Source organism: Hermetia illucens, chromosome 3 (genome assembly GCF_905115235.1).
Source record: "Hermetia illucens chromosome 3, iHerIll2.2.curated.20191125, whole genome shotgun sequence".
Classification (NCBI taxonomy): Eukaryota; Metazoa; Arthropoda; class Insecta; order Diptera; family Stratiomyidae; genus Hermetia; species Hermetia illucens.
In genome coordinates, this window is record NC_051851.1 from 77,375,401 (window position 1) to 77,398,123 (window position 22,723).

The 22,723-nt window shown below is 37.2% G+C and overlaps 1 protein-coding gene across 3 annotated transcripts in view; it reads right to left on the reverse strand.

Annotated features, from left to right (window-relative positions):
• The window catches only part of LOC119650677 (pyruvate kinase-like), a 40,589-nt gene that overhangs the window by 7,650 nt on the left and 10,216 nt on the right, over window positions 1-22,723 (reverse strand). The window contains exon 2 of one of the 3 annotated variants that reach the window (XM_038053628.1): window positions 20,924-21,031. The exons of 1 other annotated variant lie outside the window; for it this stretch is intronic. Coding sequence is in view for 1 of the 2 variants with exons in the window: in XM_038053627.1 (XP_037909555.1) it covers window positions 8,159-8,203 (45 nt within the window). In the remaining variant the exon portion in view is untranslated. Of the gene's footprint in view, window positions 1-8,158; window positions 8,684-20,923; window positions 21,032-22,723 lie in introns of those variants that run through there. One more of the 3 variants, XM_038053627.1, reaches the window with a different exon arrangement.

Consider the following 22,723-nt stretch of genomic DNA (forward strand, 5'->3'; position numbering starts at 1 on the left):
ACACAATATTAATGATTATAATGAAACTGAAGCATAGTCCTATTCAAAACGAAGTCGGAAAATAGTAACAATAAGTGTGGACACTGCACGCTCCACTATACGTCCCTCAGAATTATCGTTTTCGGACTGTTGAAGATTTAAAAGTTTATACGAAATCATTAATCTGAAAATGTTCCAAATCGTTGATAACAAATTGAGTTGGGGAAAAAGAAATCGACATTTCAATAGATGGCGACACTTAAACATATCTTGTGTTGTACACTTAAACATATCTTGTGTTGTTGGAATAAAACGTTTCAGTCCCAAGTTATAGCGCGTCATAGATGAAGTCCATCAAGCAAGAAATTCGTCATATTTTACGCTTTTACTACCTGAGAGGTCAAAATGCAACGAAGGCGACTGAAAAAATTTGTGAAGTTTACGGGCCCGATGATACTGTAACGATTCGCACAGCACAGCGTTGGTTCAATCGATTTCGTTCTGGTGTAGTGGATGTCGAAGATACACCCCGTACTGGTAGGCCAATCGTCGTAGAAACCGATAAAATCGTCGAAATCATCCAAGTAGACCGGTATTTGAGGATTCGCTCGATTGGTCAGGAACTGGGTATAGACCATCAAACCGTTTGGAACCATTTGCAGAAAATTGGATTCCAAAAAAACTGGATGTTTGGGTGCCACACTAGCTCACGCAAAAAAAACTTTTGGACCGAATCAACGCCTGCGATGCACTGTTGAACTGGAACGAATTCGACCTATTTTTGAAGCGCATGGTGACTGGTGACGAAAAGTGGATCGCGTACGACAACCTCAAGTGAAAAAGATCGTGGTCGAAGCGCGGCGAGCCGGCCCAAACTATCGCCAAGACCGGATTGACCGCCAGGAATGTTTTTGCTGTGTGTTTGGTGGGATTGGAACGGAATTATCCACCATGAGCTGTTCAACTATGGCCAGACCCTCAATTCGGTCCTTTACTGTGAGCAACTCGACCGTTTGAAGCAGCCGATTGACTGGAAGCGGCCAGAATTGGTCAAGAGTGTAGTGCTGTGCTTCACCAGGACAACGCTCGGCATCACACATCTTTGATAACCCGCTAGAAGGTACGGGAGCTCGGATGAGATATCCTATCGCACCCACCGTATCGTCCGGACCTGGCACCAAGTGATTACCATCTTTTTCGGTCCATACAAAACGCTCTTAGTGCTACTAAGTTGGCTTCAAAAGAGGCTTGCGAAAATTGGCTGGCTGAAGTTTTTGCAAGTAAGGAGGCGTGGTTTTATAAGGAGGGATAATGAAGTTGCCTTCTAAATGGCAACATGTTTGCGAACAAAACGACGCATATTTGACTTAAATCGGATAATTCTAAGTATGTTAAATAAAGCGTCAAATTCCGATCACAAATACATTTTTTTTTGTACAACCCAATATATTCATTCAAAATGGACTATAAATCAAACTACTTTAGCAGTCCATAGACTATTTGTCGACCACATGCTTTAGTTATTGTGCCGATAAATTCTTGAATGGATGGAGACTCGAATCTTTCCAAAAATAATTCGCCAAGAGTTATTTCTTTTCGAATGACGATAAACTAAGAAGTTCCCTTTTTAAATAAATTAATATGAATCATTGGGAACAAATGGTAGATGAAACATTGTTATGAATGCACAATAACAAAAGGTTCAACTATCAAGATTCAGGCATACTGATTGAAGACTCTGAACATATTTTTTGCTATACACTCAACTTAAACGAAAAACTCCATGCGAAAATATTAATATCTTATCCTCGACTATACATATATTCCAGCTCTCCAATCAAAAGCCAATGAATCTTTCGAAAATAACGCTTTAATTGAGTTATCAAAACGTGACTGAATGACACTGAACTTCCCAGCTACTCATGCAGTTCATGTGTACTTCCCGAATTGTGAATTGGGCCATCCAATTCAATCTCTTTAACAAATTGTTTAGATGGGTTTGATACCCGCAACTATAAGGGTTCAATCTACTCCATATACTTTGCATGTTCAATTAAATTATGTTGTAGATCAATTGGCGAGGCTAACATAAGATGGTACTAATTTAAGTCATATTATCAAAATTGATATTCGTATCGGTAAACAAAGCAAATTGATATTGAATGGGTCATGTATTTTCGACCTTATTGTTGAAATTTTGTCATATCAATAATTAGCCGTTTTTTCAGAGTGAGGGATTTTACCGTTTTATATAAATTGAATCAATGATGTCAGCAGTTTTGTTTATTGAAAAAAATCCAGCGAAAGTGGCAATAAAGATACTATAATGCGATTGTTGCATTTTACAGCAAAGTGCGTATTTACTAAATTAATTTGTATATCTGATGAACCAATCCTTATCCCCTATCGGCGCATTTTCACAGTATACTAAATTATGTTCATTTGCAGTGACATATTGATCTTGAAATGTTTTTCAAGGACATTATTTCCGAACACATTAGCGAACTAATATACGTACATATAGTCTTGTATATGCTAGTGTAGCTGTCGCCTAGTTTGAATTCTTAAAAGCTAACTTGTGCAACATGTTCAACGAGCAAAAATAAAGTACTTGGAATGAGTCAATAATTCTGATGCCAACAAGATTATATAATAGGCCTCGATCACTTAGCTGAGAACATTTGTAGTACTTGCTGGCATATTACAGTAAACGGCACATTAATACACTAGAATTGCGGGTTTATTATAAATGTAGCATTTGTATAATTTTCCATGATCATAGTCACATCAATACTAGAGCAAAACAACATTAAGAGTCTTGGAGAAAATTGACAAGAACATAGTTTTTGAAGTATTTTGGATTTTATAACCTATTACTCCCGCTCAGTGGTATTAGAAATTATTAATTCATTTAGGGTTCACACTGGGAAATTTAAAACCCTGCAAGCACTTATTGTGGGATCTTTCATTATGCTACCCATTGGGTTCAATGATGCCCTCATATTACGTACTGAGAATAAGCTTAAGACGGAATGTTGTTTTGCTTTGTAAGTTATCGGTGCTCATTCCGAGGGCATTACTTTTGTGGGGGTAGGTGGTCTGTTGCTGTTGTGTTATTTCAGAAATAATCTCTAACATGCAGCTTTCTGGTAGTTATATTGGCTAATCGGCGAAAATGAAGTGTATAGGCAAATCGAGTTTCAAAGCAAGAAAACCACGTTCTTCACAACAATAAAAGGTTAAATGAAAAATACACCCTTTTGATATTCTTTTGTACCTTCTTACTAACCGATTTGTGCAAAGCCGCTCTGTTGCACTTCTACCGAATTCACTGTGGACATCCAGGTAGGCTCTATAAACTACAATTTTATCAGGCGCTTTTAAATGTGCCAAAGGTTTCCTCAACTAGCTGGATGTCCACTATCGAAAACATGTATTGGAAGTTTACTTGTTCATGAATTTATAGGTGATGCAAATTTGAAGTCTAAAAAGTGGAAGACAAGTCAAGACAAGACATAAAAGGTTTTCAAGTTTTCATACATGAGGAACTTTGGATGCGAATCCATTCCATTCCTAAGCAACGCTAAATATTCAATAATATTCACTTATATAACCAGCTCATCCTGGAGAGTACCGTGTCGAGCTGCATTCTGCACCCCTTAGGCTGCTGCAAGTTCAACTGGAACCCCTTAGGCTGTTGCAAGTTCAACTGGAACGTTGTTAAAAATAACAGAATTTTCACCAAACTTTCCAAGATCATCATCATATGTCATTCTTTCGATTGCTCTATGTCATCCTCTCAATTGACTGCATCTAATGAGTTATTAGCCAGCAAATTAGAACAAATGCTAAGGGCGGAATGAATATTGAAAATTTGGAAGACAGCAGTAACTGTTGAACACTAAATACGTTAACGACGAGGATTTTATTACACCAGAATTACAATCTATGATTTAAAGGAAAAAATGTTGCTCAGCAGCGTTTATATATTCCAAGTATCATTACAACGGCAAATCGCCTAACTTATGCAGGGCTAAAAAAAAAACCTGGCCCGGGGTGGAAATTATGCGGAAAAAGCGTGCCGGGGAGAAAAGTGTGCGCACTCTCCCCCAATAAACACTTTTCTCATTATCCCATGCCACTGAGAAAATTCGAAGCCTGGGGAGAATACTAGCCTGTCCGCTCCTCTCGTCAGGCTTGAACATATATATTTTACCTCAGAACATACTTTCGCAATGTTGACAATCAACGATAAACCGAAGCGTACAAACAAGCGATCAAGTCGACTGGTCACAAAGTGGAAGCGGGCAATGCACGAGCGGTATGATTTACTTGAAATGGGAAATGAGATATCTTAAGTCTGCACTCATTTGACGTCGGACCGAAACCTATTGGAGGGTAAATTACTCCATGAACAAAACCGTTAGTCGGTATAAAAAGGACCCGTGGATCAAAATAGTGATAGTCAATTGTTCTTTAATTGCTCTATCATGTGGCTGCGGACTTAGCAGCATTCATTTCCTAAAAAAAATAAGACAGCAGAGGATAATTCAGGATATCTGTTAAACTCGGATCTACCGTACAAACTAGTTTACAAAAGGCTTGGCAGTTGGAGATTCGAAATGGCATATCGAAAAACGAGCTGCATCAGTTACCTCATATTGTTACATATATTCGATGAAGAAAAAATATGCACCGTCGTTGCATGTATGGGGAGCGTTCCAAACCGTGGACATATGTATGATTTGGTGCGCGCATTAGACTTTGGGATTTTACGCCTGAAGGATGATCCAGACCAGCATTTTATTTGCATGGCTTAAGATGCACTACATTCGGGACAAATTGATAAGTTTGAACTGGTATAACGTCACGAAACTTTGCAGTATTATGAGCAATATTTTCCGCTATGCTGCTTAAGAATTTGGTACTTCACATAAGGGGCGCTTTTTGGTTAATTTCCAAAAGTTGGCAATATACTATTATTAAGCTTATTTGAGTCGATATCGGAATAAGACATATTTTGAGACCTAAATTTCATGTAAGCTCACCACCCTGATTTTTTCAGATTTTTGGGGTAAGCAGTTTCCGAGAGACTCCATCACCCCTTTGCATGAATAAGGAGCCCCTCTTTAAACTCAACGTAAATTTATCTCACTCATATTGGATTTCATAGTTTCCATATGGCCACCCAATTTCTTTTGAATCCGTCCTGCAAAAAAAGTGTATTGATTTTAATAAGGTTTTGTTTTACACAGAACTTTAAGAAAAGAAATCTGCCGGTAAGTCCATTAAAATTATGTTACTTCCCGCATTAAAGCAAAATATAGTAAGGGTCATAGGGCGATCCCGAGCGGTGCTACGAGCACAAATGCTGTGATTTGTCCACTGTAAATTGTAACACCTTAATTGGAAGATTTCTACACTGAAGTTGGAAATCAATCATTTCACAGAGGTATAGTGACAAAACGAACGATAGCGGTCATGATTCATTTAATGAAAATTGTCAAGTGGCGATCACGAAGACCGTGAAACAAATTAGACAAAGCAACATTATTTGTGACGGAATAGCAATCAAAAAATATCTATTCAGTATTTCCAAAACTACTAAACCTGATGATGTCATAAACTGTACCTCTTTATTACTCCGGGCGGTTCCAAGGAAGACCATTCCCAATCCCAATTATAACAGAATAGAGGCAACCCTACATAGTTTCAAATCTCGATTGAAGAGCTGATTCGGTGTGCAGGCCAAGTGTGGGTAGATGTGTTAATTAGAGCAGCAGTTGCAGTGGATCGGCCACACTTTAAGAAGGACGACAACTGATTTGCTTGCTATGTCTTGCAATGGAATTCACTATTCCATAGTGAATTCGCTTTTCTCAATTTAAGGTATATTGGCTGTCATAAAATATTGCTCTAGGAAAAATTATTTGAGTTAAAGAATGAGGTGAACACAGCCAAAAAGGCTTTTTTTGTGGAGCAAGACAAATCTTTCTATCGGAATCTATAGACATGTTAGAGAAACGATGGATATCTTGTATCACTTTTCAAAGAAACTATTTGGAAGAATAAATAGAAATTTGAAGAAAATGTGACTTCCTCTTGCCCGAACCGGGGATTTTTTAACCGTTTATTGTAGTATGTTCACTGCTTCACTTCTGTCCGGTGAAAAATATAGGAGAATCTGGTCTCTGGTGGAGGTGATTTCTGTTTAAGACGATCAAAAACGTCTATGAGACAGGTGCTTGAAAAGTGCTGGTAATAATTAACCAACATGCATCAACTATTTGTTGATTTCTATCAATATTATTTATCGTTAGGCATATAGAAAGTCAAAAACTAAGTACAATATGGTCCAAATGAGAAAAATTACCCCCATCAGCCATAAACTCATAATACATGAATACAATTTCGTGCAAGAAAGTTCCAAGGGGAAAAGCCAAAGTAAACATCTACCTGGTTCTAATACGACCGTCAAATTTGTGATTTTCCAACCGAAACCTGCAATTTTCACAACCAAATGCCTATTTTTGTAACGCAATCCGTAATTTTTCCAAGCAAATCCGTATTTTCTTAAATGTGGTAAGCAGTGTCAAAATTCATTTTTTGGGAAAATAAATGAACTATTGCCAGTCGGTTTTGTTATTCATTTTAGCGTGCCAGACACGCGTTAGAAATTATTTCTATTTTAGTATAATTAAAAATTCAATTCAGGCAAGCAAAAATTAGATCGTTTATTGAAGCTCTATTTAATGAGAGACAGTCCAGTCATCAAAGGATAAAAATGTAATTTACCAAGCAAAAATTCAATCAAAGGAAACAAATTTAATTTACGAGACAAAAATTCAATCAAAGGAAATAAATCTAATTTACGAGATAAAAATTTCATCGTTTAATTAGTTTCCTAACGGATTCTTGAGCATTTACTATATGGATGAACGCTGTTAATGTTAACTGCTTAACAATAAATGTCTCTGCGAGTTTTACGATTATGCTTGCTATTCTCTGCCTCACAAAATCAAGTTTTAGTAATAATAATGGAATTTTTTAAAATTATTTATTTTAAGAAAACAAAAAAGTTTCTCATACTTTTTTCACCAATTTTCTGAATTTAGAAAATTGAAAATTGAAAATCTTACCATTACCAAAGATAGTTCGCACCTTTTAAGATCGCAATTTTTTTGGAAATTACTTTACTGTGAAATATTTTCAAAAGACGATACCTATATAACCTGAATGCTGAAAAATTGTGCGATTGCATATTTGGCGCATCGCCATAGGTTTTTGTATAATAGTTTTCTATATAAGAAAATATAATATATGCCAAATACTCAATTTTCGCTTTCCGGTCTAATGGAATTTCGTTTCATTTGACAAAATGAAAAAAAAAGTGCTTTTCAAAAAAAAAAAACTTCAGGATGCGCTATTGCATTTATCTTGCTTTTTTTCTGTAACGTTTCAACATAAACTGAACTTTCCTTCGGAAGAAAGCCTCTAGTTTCGGAATTTCCTTTTCAGAAATAAATTAATTGTTTGGCGATTCCGCTAAAGGAATCAAAAATCAAGTCGTTCTGAATATTTGTTGAAACTTAAAATGTACTGTGAAGGCTATTCAAAATCAAATTAGAGTAGTGTTTTGATATCTTTTTTTTTTAATTTTGCGAATTCATTTAATTTCAGGATTTCCGCAGAATTCGTTAATATAAGGAACAAAAGATTTAAAAAAAAAAATGAGACGATAAGACGACTGAGTGAATTGTGTCGGTGAACTTGAATTGACATTCACTTTTTATAAGTTGAACAAAAACACGAATCTCCTCGTAATTGTTGCCGTACGCGATTTGTTTGCTTTGTCTAATCATCTCAAGGCAATGACAAAACCCGTTAGTGCTTAACGTGATATGCAGCCCAGTGTGATTTCAAGGTTTTAACCTTCAAAGTTCCTTGTCAACCCTCCTCACATCATCATATATCCTGAAAGAAGCCCTCCCATCTCTGACAGGCTGACTTATCACGCACAGCTGACACTTTCAATACCACACAAATGTCCTTCATGAAGGGCATACTGGATGTGTTGTATAACCGCCTCACACTAGTTTGTGTTGTGATAGTACGTACTATGCAATTTTTTCGAAATACTTATTTGGTGCAAGAAAAACACTATTTCTAAAATTGTTACCTTGCCCCCTTCCGATTTGGAATCAAAAACTGAGCTCCAAACCATCCTAACGGCTTGTTTTTGATGCCCGTTTGAATTACTCCACAAAAGTTTCTGATTTGAATTCGACAAAATACGACTACTTTGGGCGTAGAACGCTTTATTGCAACCTCCAAGTTCTGCTTTGTTGTTTACGCTGCAGCAATGCAATAATTTCACAGTGGATCTAACAGACACCGGCCCGATACAGTCCGTACAAAAAACCCGACTAAATTTACTCTTATCGGGGTGGAAATGAAAATTTTAAATAATAGCACACTTGAGCGTCACCGATGGCAGCGATCAACGCGAACAATATATGCTATCGTTAAATTTTATTGCAGACCATTGGTCGCGTAACGTCTCTTTGTTACACCTGACACACTTCAATGACGAATCAAATGACTGAGGGTTGATTTTCCGTAATATTTTTTATATTGATTCGAATTTAAGACAAAGTTTTGAGTTCACACGGTCAAGTCAACGACCACTGTCTGACCCGAACTATAGCGTTCTTATGTGGAATTTAAGGAATATCAACCCGGCAACCGTACGAAAGTGTAGTGGTTTGAATAGGGAAAGTTTTTTTCGGTGGTGTATTGAATGGGGTAAGCTCCTTAAGGCACATGCGCTTACTATTGCCATTCATACCCTGATTGTAGGTTACACTATTGCCTGGAAGTATTAGTGCAGCTGCAGCCATTATTTGCTGGAGTATTGCTGAATTTTTACTTAGAAAGTGATCAAATGGGTATTTCTTTTAACATGGTGTTGTTTTGTATTCTCTTTAAATTCTATATAAAAAAAATGTGAATATGCAGTAGGTAGGATGTCTCTCCATCAACCATTGAAAATGTCCCCTGACAATAAAATAGGCAGCACATAATTTATATTATTGTGTTTTTTTCAATTTCCGGATGAACGGGGCTGTAGTTATTCTCTCCTCTATTCCGCAATTCTTGTTCGACTTTTATACAAGTTCTGGAGAGGAATTTAGTTGAAAATGATACATTCCGCGGAAATATGGCCGTTATTTGGAAAAGAGTCGAAAATTTCGTAGCAATAGTGTAAATCAGTGAGCAATTAGCCCCTTAAAAATATATTTAAACATAAGCTACTTGTGATAGTTCACTTAACGACAGTAGCAGCCACATACATATATATGTCACACGTAGCGCTTCGTGCTTTTTCACACACAATTTATCTTCAAAATCGTCTTATTGTTGTCAAGATTAGGGTGAGGTAGATTTCAAGTGTAATAACTTCGTATCCATTATCTCCGTTTTACAAGTTTATTCATAACTAATATGTACATAAGTACTTTTCCATTTCAGTTGCTAAAATAGTGTAGGAGTTTTGCTAATGTCTCGGGAACTGAGATTGCGCAGCACCTGCGCATTACCTACATACTCGAATGTTGTACATTGCCGGCGAAGTGTGCATTTATAGTACATAGATACAAAATGAAATATCATTATTTTACATAAAGAACGTTACCAGGCCTTCAGTAAGATACTAATTATTCAGATTTCTTACAAAATATCAGAAAAGATATGGGAAACATATCTTGATATTTCTTTCTGACATTTTCTTAATCTTATCGCCCAGACCTCCCCAGGGTTTCTCCGTAATCTCCTTGATTTCTTTGGTAGACCGCATGACAGATATCATCATCATATGCTGTTCCGCGTAAGCCATAAAATTTAATTTCAATTTATTAACAAGATCAATTGTATTGTTATTGATTTTATTGATAACAAGACATGACGGCGTTAATGATATTTAATTTTACCCAGCGGATGATTTTAATAAATTTATGGCCTTGGAATTAGATTAGATTGGGGTAGGTTGTCAAAAAAACTAACCTCGGTTTTGTACAGGGCTAAGGTAATTCAACAGATGCTGCGTCACTTTGCCTTAGAAACAGCGTAATCGTGAACGCTAGACAGGTGTTGGCTAATCCTTATTAATCCACAAAAACAATCTGACTTCGAATTTGAAAACTAACGAAACTGCTTGGTTCTGGCCTAAGTTGACCCCAGCATGGATATTTGGCTGGTTTCAGATTTTCTTTAGAATTTTTTTTCCAGTGGCATCAAATGAATGGACTCCAAGCTCCTTATATCGAGAGAAAAAACTCTCCATTGAATGACCACATGATTTTCAATCCAGCTTACCCTTAGCTCTTAATCGAAAGAATTGACATAAAAGATTGTTTAGAAAGAGTGCATTAAGGAAAGAAAAAAATCAGTTAGTTAGTGAGATAAGTGTCCTATGAGACAGTGGAACGTCTCTTCCTAGCTACAATGAAAATTATTCTGGTCTTAAAAAAGGACTCGATATTGCAAGGATGCCGATATAGCTTAAAAATCCATAGCCCCCTGAAGTAGTGCAAACAACTCATAAACTCAAATTATGTCTATCCAATTTATATGTAACATAGATGTCATAAGACACTTCAAAGGACGAGTCTGGAAATGCAGCATCTCCAGCTCGATTCTCGTGACGATTTGATTACGAAAAAATTTTTTTTGACCTGATCTTTGCAGAGGAACCAGCATACTGGTTTTCGAGGCAACCAACCAAAAACTATTCCCTACAATCTAACGTGTACAGTATATTTTCAAATACGATTTCAACGTAGTCAGATTTGTCGGAACTTTTTTTTAACGATTTGGACAGGAGGAGCAAATCCAGTGGCACAGAGGCGCCCAAGGTCATTATGAATTTTCGACTCATGTGGTTAATGATTGGTGTCCCGGAACGTCGATGGCGTTTAGATGGTTTTGTTGTGTGTGTCCCCATTTCATGTGGCAAGCCATAAAGAGCTGTGCAATGTCAAATGCTCGAAACCACGTGGGCGCCATCAATGCACACGCCACTAACCAACACCAGACCTTATACGTGGAATTTTTGTCTCGCAATTACCATCTCGTTCGAAGATCCGCAATGATTCTTCTGCCTATAAAATAAATGCGCTGGGGGTTGAATCTCTTGTATGCAGTTTTGTTGACTTGGATGTATGAAAAAGAGCTTTCACTGAACCCCCACGACTTTCAAACACGTCTGCACAATGATGAATTCGTAAAGTTACTGACAGGTTCGTCGAACGGGGGAGAAGAGAGAGATCTCCCCCAATGCTGGTGTTTTCTCAGGGAGCCTGGGATTAGAGGCTTAGGTTGACTTTGAATCGTAAGGGGCTCTCATGGGCCTGGAATTTTTCATATGTACCTAGTTCTTGGTCTATGTAACAATTGCCATAGATTTCAGCAAATTTCATTAAGCATGGAATATCAGAATAAAATAAAATTTTTAAATCAAGAGGAATATGAAGAAGTGAGGAAAGATTTACACTTTGTAATCAAGCAAAACAAAGAACAGGAGCTAATTCTTAATATAGATACCACCCCGTAGTGCCTCAAAAATAAACTGCTCATCTAGATGTTTGATCGATGCGGTCTAAAACCCTGGTGAATGGAAATGACAACAGAGCGGATAGTTCGAATATACCTTCTGCTCATCCTTTCCGAGTCGATGCTATCGATGAAGGGAAACAAATAGAATACTGTCCTCTCTTAGCCGCAATCAGGTGGAGAAAGGCAAGACATACCACCCCACTCCCTAGGCTAGATTTAACCCCCCGAATTAGTTGTTCAGCAGTGCACGCATTTTGAGCCAGTTTCAAAGTCACACAAACTTCTGACAACTCGTAATCACAGGGACAAATAATGTTTTAGATTAAATAGAATTTAATAGATGACATCCAGCATTGAATGTAAAAATAGATCTTAATACCTGTACCGTCGATGATAAGATTAAGGCGGCGAAAGAAAATTTTTGATACATGCCCTTGTGGAAAACCAATAGTTAGTTAAGAAACTATGCAGATTATCGAAAACTAGGTCAATTCCTTTGTAGCTTCAGTAGTTGATCTACGCAGCAGGGATTTCCCTTATGAATCTAAACAAGCTTTTTGAGCAAACAGAAGATCTGACAGCGAGTGGTTTGATTTATTCGGTTACTCGGAGAACCTGAGCTAGAAAGGTTCGATATTCAGGCAGCTGTTTTTTAGTGTTCCTAGCGCAAGCAAGTTGATTTGAAGGCCATGCCATGGAGCAGTGAAGTGCTGCGAGGAAATAAAATCAAAATAACGACGTGGATTAATAGAATTTTTTAAAGTACCATAAATTATGTATTATAATAGGAGTGATCAGTGCAAAATCCTACTGCAAGAAAAAATGTCCACTTTTAACAACTTTTTAGAAATTATTAAAGTTATTAAAAACTCTCCAGAAATAGAATAATTGGGTTGTTTGGTTAATACATCGTATTGCAAAGCCGAAACTGGCAAAATTAATGGAGCTGATATATGTTTTTGAATTACTTTCCCAGCTGCAGGGTCGGAGAGCTGCTTTCCTTCGTGAATGCTACGGACTGGCTCTGAAGATCCGAGCCGGCTGGACTCTGCTTCCTTGCTCCCATAACAACAGTCACGGTCTTAGGAGTTTGCGGCATCAAAACGGCGCACCAAAGCGCTAATTGGGCTCCTCGGAGCGGCCACTGATACCTACCTACCCTTCCTCAGCCTTCTGGACAATCAAAAGGGTATACCTAGCATATATTGGGAAGCTAGCTAGAAGTACTTCGTGATGTGATACGTCTGAGGATGAAACAACATTTATTTCATCAACTACCAATTCCAAACAAAGACGCCCATGTACTCGAGGAGGGCGATCAGACTCGAGTCGTTCATCATTCATTTGAAGTGGCTCTTGCCACGAAACCTCACCGGAGGTTACCTGGTGTCATGAAAACCGGAATGGTCCTCTGAGGGCATATGCCCCAGGAGTATTCCTGGAGGATGTGCTTTCGGCCCAGTTATTTGCGGTTGACCTCCTGGTGGGAGTTTCATTGTGGTTCCGCTCATATCGCGGGTAGAGCATCTTGTGGGCTCAAGCGTGGAGTTGCGCCACACCAAGTAAAACCAGTACTAGTCAGGGCTGAGCTCTGATTGTAGTCTCCAAATCAGTCCGTCCCCCAAGAGGACGGTGAGATTATTCCTACACGGCAGTTACTTGCGCTAAACCTATAGGACCTTCACCCCAAAGGACGGATGATATAAAAAGTAGGATCTATTCGGCTTTAGAGAAAAAATATTTGATTATCTTCTGTTATAGGACATTGAAATCCTTATTATAACGTCAAGGCTGGAAGGGACGAGATCATAGAGGTCTTACTGCGATACATAGTCTGATAACGACCAACGTCTAGTTGGCTTTGTGGCTTGTTCGGAAAATTCAGAAGATGCGTCGGCATCGCCTAATGGATAATCATTCAATCAGACATCATACATTCATTGTGAAAAGCGCAGTGTGTAACATGATGGACATAATCACTTTCATGATGGACATAACCACTTTCACTTGTTTATGAGCACAAGTGTAGTAAATCTATAACGAAGAAAAAGGAGTCAGGGAAAAAATAGCACCATCTTAGACCATCTACAGACAAAAACAGCATAAATTTGATAACGAAAAGTTACTAATTTTACGTCAACATTAATAATTAGAAGATTAGGAGCTAATATCATTATAATTTAGGGCTCTCAAACAAATTAGACGAGGATACTGCAAACAACATTCATTATCGTCAGTGTAGTAAATGATGTCCGACCTAGGCCTGGATTGGATAGAAGAGTCTATAAGCAATGTTGGTAAACATGAAACTCAATTTGAATTAATAACAGTACCAGTAACAGTAACAACAAATTACTTAAAGAAACCATTGGTCTGATCTAGAATTAGCCGGAACTATTGATATAATGAGGAAGTAAGTTCCTTTTTAATAACTTCGTGAATAGCAAGATTTTAGGTTCCATACACAGCAATTTAGGCTATCCAGGCAGACACATGTGGATGTTGACTCCTTTCTACAGCCAACATATCAGATTTCTGAAATTACAGATATTAGGCCGAAAATACCCTAAATAAGAAAATACTGAAGAAATGGACAAATAAGAAGATTTTATGGAAAACTTAATAATTTTCTTCCGTTTGGAGAAAACTGCGATTGAAAGCTATCGATAGCTGGTAGAAGTTTGTGGCACTAAAAGTTCAAGAAGTGCGGTATATAGGCAAGAATCAATCATGATGAAGTGTAAGTGATAGTCCAGCCATTTTTGACTTCCAAAAAATGTTTAGCAATTTTTTAAAAACATTTTTAGAAAAAGATAATCATGTACATAACAATTCAATTGGATCAGGGCCTTGAAGTTTGTTGGAGCACTTCTTTCAAGACCGTAACGGTACACTACAGTAGGAGCAATGTCGCCAGCATTGCTCTCGCCTGAGGTTATTACCCAGATTTGACTCAGGCGCTCATTCTCAGCTGAGTCGACTGGTATCCGTCATTCAGTCATGATCACAAATCCGTCTGCCACCAGTGAGATTTGAACCGTGATCTTCCGCTACGGAGACTTCAGAAAAAGATACTGAGGTTATACCGAGGAGGCTCAGTTTACGTTACTAAATAAAAAAGCTAAGTAACTTAAACAATATGAGTAGGGATAATTGCATTGAAGGCCACCATTAACATAAATAGATTTAATGCAATTTAGGTAATCCAAATTTAGTTTCATGATTTTAGAATCAAATAGATTCGAGCTAAAGTTTTTCCGTCAATAAATAGCAGTAAAATCTGAAAAAATCAGCCATCGCTGAAGACGCTTTCTACTGTCGGCACTGGTAACGCCTTTCTGCTACAAAATATTCACATTTGCAGACAATTCACTTTCCTAAACAACCACTACACTTCAATATATTCGTTCCTTCATCGATTCAATTTAGTGCATTTATAAAGCAGAATTACAAATATACAAATACCAAACCGCTGCCACCGAAGTGAACCATAATCTATTTTAATTTCAATGAGTAGAAATGCCCTTTTAAATTCCTAGAGCTTTCTTTCAGTAAAAATTCACTTTACGCGGTAATTAATGAATGCACTTTCGAATACTGATGTACCGCGAGAATGTTAGAAGAAAGCAAAAATGCATCGCACTAGAAACACACTTTTATTTTTAACATTGCATTAATATTAGAATTGCGGCGTGAAGTATATAGATTGCACGAGGTGCAGATTCCTCTATTTATTTCAATGTGTCATTGTGACTGGTCTTCAGATGTTTCCATTCGATTGCTTTACTTGAATTCAAACTTTATATTTGATTTAATGTAAGGCTACTTTGTGGATGACATTTGGAGTGCCGGTTGCTCCCTTCTTCAGTGCCGTGATGAACAGGGCAGGTCAAATATATTTTCAATGCAGGAGCTGCATAGGGTGTTGTTATTTTTTATAGATTGGAACGAACCTTTTTTTCTTCGTACATTTCTCCTAAAATGATATTTGAGCACTTGGTATGGTAACCAATCGCTATCAGTTTAAAAACTGAGGGAGTCGCGAGTCCGCCATCCAATTGATAGCGGACCGGACCAGTTGGGAAATATCACACTCCGGTTGCTCTCTGGGCACAAGTGAGGCAGTGTCTGGTGAGTTGCCTCTGCTCTGGACGAAACTGCAGGTCACAGTTTTGCAAACAGGGTACTAACCCAAGACTGAGAAGTCCGGTGATCAGAAAGCATGGAAATAAGTTGCTTTCCAACCGGTCTGCTCCGCCATCAAGTGGATTGCGGACTCGAGATTCCCCGAATTTTTAAACAAAGTGTAGGCTAACTTTGGCCGGTTTAGGTCTACCTAGGTCGTGTTTTTGGATTTATATAAGGGAGCAAACACCAACTTATAGCCACTTCGGTCACGATACTCCCGAGGCATAGGTGAGACAGCGTCTCATGGGTTACCTCTGCGTTGGAAGTAAATATTAAAGTATCCTATTACTGTATGTGCGTGTTGATTTTGCAACTTTCTCTGATTGGGGATTCGAGATTGTGGCGTTCGTTAAGAAGAATAAGTTTAGTGCCCTTAACCTGCAACAACTGTTGAATAGAGAAAAAGAGAAAATTTTCTCCGAATTTCCATCGTCTAGATGTCCTTTAAATGAGTATTTTCACCTTTTCAATGTTTTTCCTAAACAAAAAGGTATTCTGGACTAACAACATAATCCATCATATATTATATATGTAGTACAAATAGTGTAACTCGAATTATATAATCAGCAAAATACGGTATGATTACGGTAAAAGTATTCATTAGAGAGGGCTTACTTGCACTGACCGTACTTATTCAATTCTTTGAAAATAAAAAATTAAATTCTTCCTTAGATTTCAGCCACTGATGAAGATATGAAGCTGTTCAAAAAGTGCTGATAATGGTCGCAGAGAGGGTAATCGGTTTGATTAAGCTGGTAACACTGCATGACATCGTGCTCAGCCAACTATACCTGCAGGTTTAGGACGATCGATGCGCAGATTGGACGTGTGTAGCAGTTTCCATAATACGTACTTATTACTCGCCTACAGGAGTTGAAATACATGATGGTTGCCGTTAAGGTAATGGTGATAATCTTCTTCAATTTCTAGGGATGTTTGCATCAACATAAAGTCCCTTAAAGTGAGCAGTCATGGTAGACTGTTATGCCGGGTCCATTTGTCGCAAACTCCAAAGCTTCAACAAATATTTGCCTTGATTTTGCGTACCAATATCGTCATCGTGTTCAAGCGCATTACTCTAGCCACAGATGTGCAACCAAGTTGTTGGTTGGCGCGTGAATGCACATGTGTGGAAAAGTTGCGGTTGCCGTAAGAGGCGTGCAGTCTCACTTCAACCGCAGCTTGCTGACAAACGTGCAATCAACAACTTACTTCACAACTTGTTTCAACTAAGCTTCCTTAAAGATTCATTTAGGATTAATGGCAATTGATCTTAATGGAAGCCCTGAGCGAATGATGCTTCCAAATTCCTCTATAGGAAGCTTGTTGGATGTTCACACGCATATCTATTTTTACTTTTTTCCTTTTTCTGTTTTCGATAAACTTTGGAAACTTTTTTATTGATCTAAGCCATTTACTCAAGGACAGTGAAATTAATAAAAGTTTTAAATACAACAGTGCAGCGTTATACATTAAGAATTCATTGAGTAAGTGGAAATATAATATTATATTTTACAAGTATATTACAGAAAAAACATCAGTTTCCCTTTTAAAGCAAGTAAGCAAAGTATTGTTTTCGGCGAAGTTCGTTCCAAGTCGGGAAGGTCCGTTCACAAACTGCATTTCACACCGCTGCTTCATCTTGCACACAAACACCCCCATGCCCTTTGTCCCTCGTCCGAATAGACGCCCCACCCTAACTACTTTACAGACAGGGAGGTAAAGTACGAAAGCGACAAAGGCACAGATTACTACCGTGTCTCAGGTAGAGTCCCTCAAGGGTCGGTACTGCTTCTACTCTTGTGGAACATCAGGGATGATGGAGTCTTCCGCATTCATTTATCAGAAGGGATAAAAGTAGTAGGTTGCGTCGACGATATTGCTGTGTTTGTAGTTGCAAAAAACACAGACACGGGACTTAGGCAGGAAGAAAGCGATCTGGAAGATCAAGGGTTGGTTGAAAACTGCCGGACCAGTGATCGTAGGTCACAAAACAGAAGCCGTTTTGATAACAAGCCGGAAGACCCTGGAATACTTCAAAATTCTTGTTAGAGGACAGACGATAAGAAACATGGAGGCGGTTAGATACTTAGGTGTGATGGTCGACAAAAGACTCAAATTCAAAGTGCATGTAGAGTACGTCGCAAAAAGACCACTCTCGCGAATGGCAGACTCAAATACGTACATTATTCAACTAGCTTTTCCTTTGAAGTTGTTTTCGGGTACAAACAAAAACTGTACACGATAAACAGAAAGTCTAAAGTTCAGTATTCCAGTATACAATGAGTCCCTGTTGGAGCGGTAATTTACAGATCATCTGAAAGTTGACTTTGACAACCACAAGGACTTAGCTTCATTTCAACAGTAGATCCACCGAAGTGCTTTGAATTTCGTGGAACAGGTTCGAATCATAGTTATAACTATACATGTTTGTGATTGGTTTTACGATTGTTCTGTTGATGTATGCTTATTAATTAGACAGCATTGATTTTCACAATAAAAAAACTGAAGCGTAACATCATCCACAACAAAGCAAAGTGAACGTAAAGCGGGGACTGTAGATACCCTGTATATCACAGAGGAATAACCCCGTGGTTAGGACCTACAGTTGAAAATAGCGGAAAATAGCCGCAAAATCCCAAAAACTACCGAAATTGTATAATAGTTGCATCTATGAACAACACCGAAGCAGAGCCGAACTATTTCATCAAAGGTTGGAACAACGCAAACGTTTAAAATAAACACCAACACCAATTTATTCAACTCGGATGGTATGAACCATGGTCTTTGGGTGCCTTACCCTGATATCTCATGGTCTAATTGCCAGTTCCATAATCGGATATTTCGTAAAGTCGAGCCTTATCCTATTACTGACTGATAGGTAAAGCTTATTATATCCGTAAAACGGTGCTTGTCTGATACCCATTCTTTTATTTGACAAGGCGATTTGATCTTAGGTCCCCTATACTTGATTGCGGATTGCATCAAATTTGAGGAGCAACTCATTCACACATTTCAGTGTTCGGAGCACACATTTTGGATAAGTGCTTTTTTGGAAGAAGACTTACTACCACCACCAAAAGAGAAGAATGGTTGAAGTTCGATAATAGCTGACGGTTTCGTCATAGTGTCTAGGCAAATTTGCAAATGCTGCCTCACCTTTGCCCTGAGGAGGTGTGAATTATCATAATATAATCGGAGCAAATATCACCACTACCTTTTCCGATCATTGTGCTCCATAGGCCAGAGGTGAGACAGTGTATGAAGTGTTTCTTCTGCCCTGCGGCAAAAAAGTCAACTATTTTAGAACTTTAACTATTCTTCTCTTTTAGAGGTGGTAGCAAGCCTTCTTAAAGACAAATCTAGAGGTCATATTGTTAGCAACGGTCTAGAACAGCCGTTAGTTACTATAGTTCGGTTATCCGGAAATGCGCAGAGATTCTTCCGATCATTACCAGAAACTATAGCAAGGATGGGATGGACAGGCACCATGTCTCCATTGATATGCTACCGACTACAAAGTGGATTTTAACTTAGTGCAGCATGTGAAGAATCTGACTATGAGCGGGTATGTTCCATGTTGTCTTGTCGCATTTCATAGCGCTGCCAACGGTGCATAGTTCAAAACATCTTCAATATCCGCGAATGCGTCCAAAATCTTCGGATACAGAAATTTTATTGGAATTTCCGTGGAATGCTCTCTATGAATTCGCCATTCTAGTACGCATGTTGTCTTCAGTGAAGTGGATAGTTGGGAGTTCATTATGAAAAGATCTAATAGTCTTTTCATTCCTTTTAATAAAATAGACATTGATCTGCAGGCAATTTTCTGTATCTGTGTGACCTACTTTAACTTCGATGTTGTATCAATTGAAATAATCGCTTTGTAAATCGTTTCATTGTCGATTAATTAGTCGATTTTATGCTTTTTTTGCGTTTTTTGAAGTTTTTTGAGCCTCCTTTTTCAGATTCCTTCTTCACTATAAGATTGAGTGTATCATTGTCGACCCTTTTGTTTGCCATATCTGAGAGGTTATCGATGGTAGAAAAAGGAGACGTGGCATACCCTGCCTCAGATGGAGGAATTGCGTAGGCCAGGAAGACAGACAGCTTTTAGCGATATCGAATTGGTAAACTTCGGCGCAAAACCGTTATGTCGGGAGTCACTTACTAAGGCAGGCCTATATCGGATACCGGTTGTTCCGCCGTCGATGATGATGATGATATCTTAGAGTTTGAATCTCAATAGTCAATCAGAGCTTAGTCATGAATATCGAGTTGTCACACACGCTTTTATCTCTGATGCAAATTTAGCTGTTATATCCGCAAATTTTCTTCAGATAATAGAAAATTATCGTTGGACTTCCAAAGATTAGAATTAGAAACAGTTAAAAGTGAATATATGAGGAAACCAATTTCCAAACTTTTTGGACGAATCGAATTTCCTAAACTATGTCGACGAAGTTGACTTTGTATAATTTATTTGAATAAAAATTGAGTATACATTATATACTTATGTAGCATTGAAAAAGGCACATATTGTGTCAGAAATCCGCGTCTGCCCGAAAATAAAAATAAGGAAGGAAACTATTTACAACTCCAGAAAATATCAAAAAACCTCTTGAGAATAAAATTAAGGAAATTGCCCTTCTTTAAGTTGAAGGTGATTCTCAGTTGGTGCCAGAGCGGCTCGGGGAAACATCGGATTTAAATTAATAATAGAAAAACAATAAACATTTTGCCTTAGTTTAGGTTATTTGCACACAAAGTAGATAAAATGACCATAAAAATTACGAATCTTTTCTAAGTTATTTATAGATGTAATATTCGGAGATGTTTTCCGAGAATTACTCAAATATCAATAGAACTCTTGATTAAAATTCAAAATATGGTCGTACGTACATATATATATATAAATCAGCTAAAGTTTTAAATGCTTCTTAAAAAATAACTTCAGCAAAAAAAAAATTTAAAAATTATGTTATTCTTGGATATAGTCATGCATAGATTGATGGGAGTATATATGCAGGGTACATTAGTTGTAACAACACAGCAAGCAGTGAGAAGTGAGAACACATAACGCTCATAAAATAGTTAATGATTAATTTACATATAATTGTAAGTAATAATAAATTTTGCTTGCCTACTAATTAGCACAAAATATTTGATCTTTTTTCGGGTTCCTGTCTTTATCCAGAAACTATCTGTTTGTGTAGTGATTTTGGGGGGGAAAGTAGAATAGTGTGCGTCTCTGAAATGTTATTTGAAAAGAATATTATGTTAGTTTTGAGGAACAATATGTAAGATATATATATAAATATTCATTCTTAACAGCTAAAAGATGCGTATAACATATTATTAGACATTGATTTGCAAATATTTGTATTAGAAACAATAAAAAAATATATAATGTATTCTAGTTGTGTTAGCACATTATTAGGCACATGTATACAGTTTTCAATAGACAATGTTGTCATATAAAACTGACATTACACATCATGCGCTATCAAATTTCTGCACAACTGTCCGAAATATATTGAGTTTCAAGCTAGCATTCTTTGTTTCATCTGCAAGCTCTCAATGTATAAAACATCCTTTACTTAACAAAAAATAAAAGCTTTCGAAAATTAAATCTTCATTTAATGGTTTTACTATTACTTTCAATTATTAATTATTTTATGAAATTATAGAAGGGATCTAAGCAGTTAATGTTATATAGCTATAAAGTGATGTTGATGTTGAACCTCGCTGCATTTCAAAGTTCTTTAAGTGGCCATTTACCTTTATTCAAACTTTTCACAGGTAGACAAACGTACCGTAATTCCACTTTAATTGGGTAAGGACCTCAGCTATTTTTAATGCTTATTTCGGTTACGATTTCTCAGCAGCAATTGGTGAAAAAAATAAAAATCGACTTGCAATTGGTTTACTTCATTTTCTTTTTGTGGTGTCCATCAATTACATTTTCATAATTTCGAATAGATTTTTTTTGTAGAGGCAGAAATTTATATGAATTCTTTTATTTTAGGATTTAAAATGTAGCACATATAATATGTACGAAATTTACGTTCAATGGAAAAATAAATATCGAATGAAAATCGATATTAGAAAAATGATAAAAGAAATCATTTGGAATTTGTTAAAATTGTTGCTTATACAATCAATGCATTCCAGGATTGTTATCCGCTATTCGAAAAAGATTAATATTTAACTCTTTTTCTGAGTAGAAAAACAAAATTATAGTTGGACTATAGCAAATTGGGTAACAGTTTCACCGAAGTAAAAAATTTGAGGTGGGAAAATTTGTAATGGACATACAAAAAGTGTGGAAAAAGTTAGAAATCGGAAACCGTTATATGTTATTGGGTGTGCACCTGTGTTACATGGATTCGCACACATAGAAGTGCTATAGGAATACGACCCGCAATACATTAACAGATGCGCAGAACAGCATCAGACCGGATGATTCATTTTTTGTCCTGCTTTTTCTTAATAGTTTCACCTCCTGTGTATAGTCTTCTTGGTTGAAACATTATTGCATAAAAATGCTGGCATGACATTTCGCTAATCTTGACGTAATACTGTGTTCCTTTGATATTTTTGAATATAACTTTGATACCGATAATAAAATTTGCTATAAATTGTCGAGTTTCTTCATATAGATTACATTTTATAGAACATACTATAACTGCATTGGTAATAGTGGGATTTTTACCAAACTTTGCGGTATCATACCTTACATTATCGCCCATAGTATTGGAAAGTTCTAGAATGAACTTACTTTCAAAAAAAAAATTAATATACTATTTCTGAGTTATTACAATCTTGATAGATGCCAGATTGTACCTAATACTTGCACAATCATTTAGGCTCGGACGACTCTTTCTACTGCCGTTGGCAGGTTAGTGAGAGAATCCGACGGGAATTCTCCGCAACAGCACGT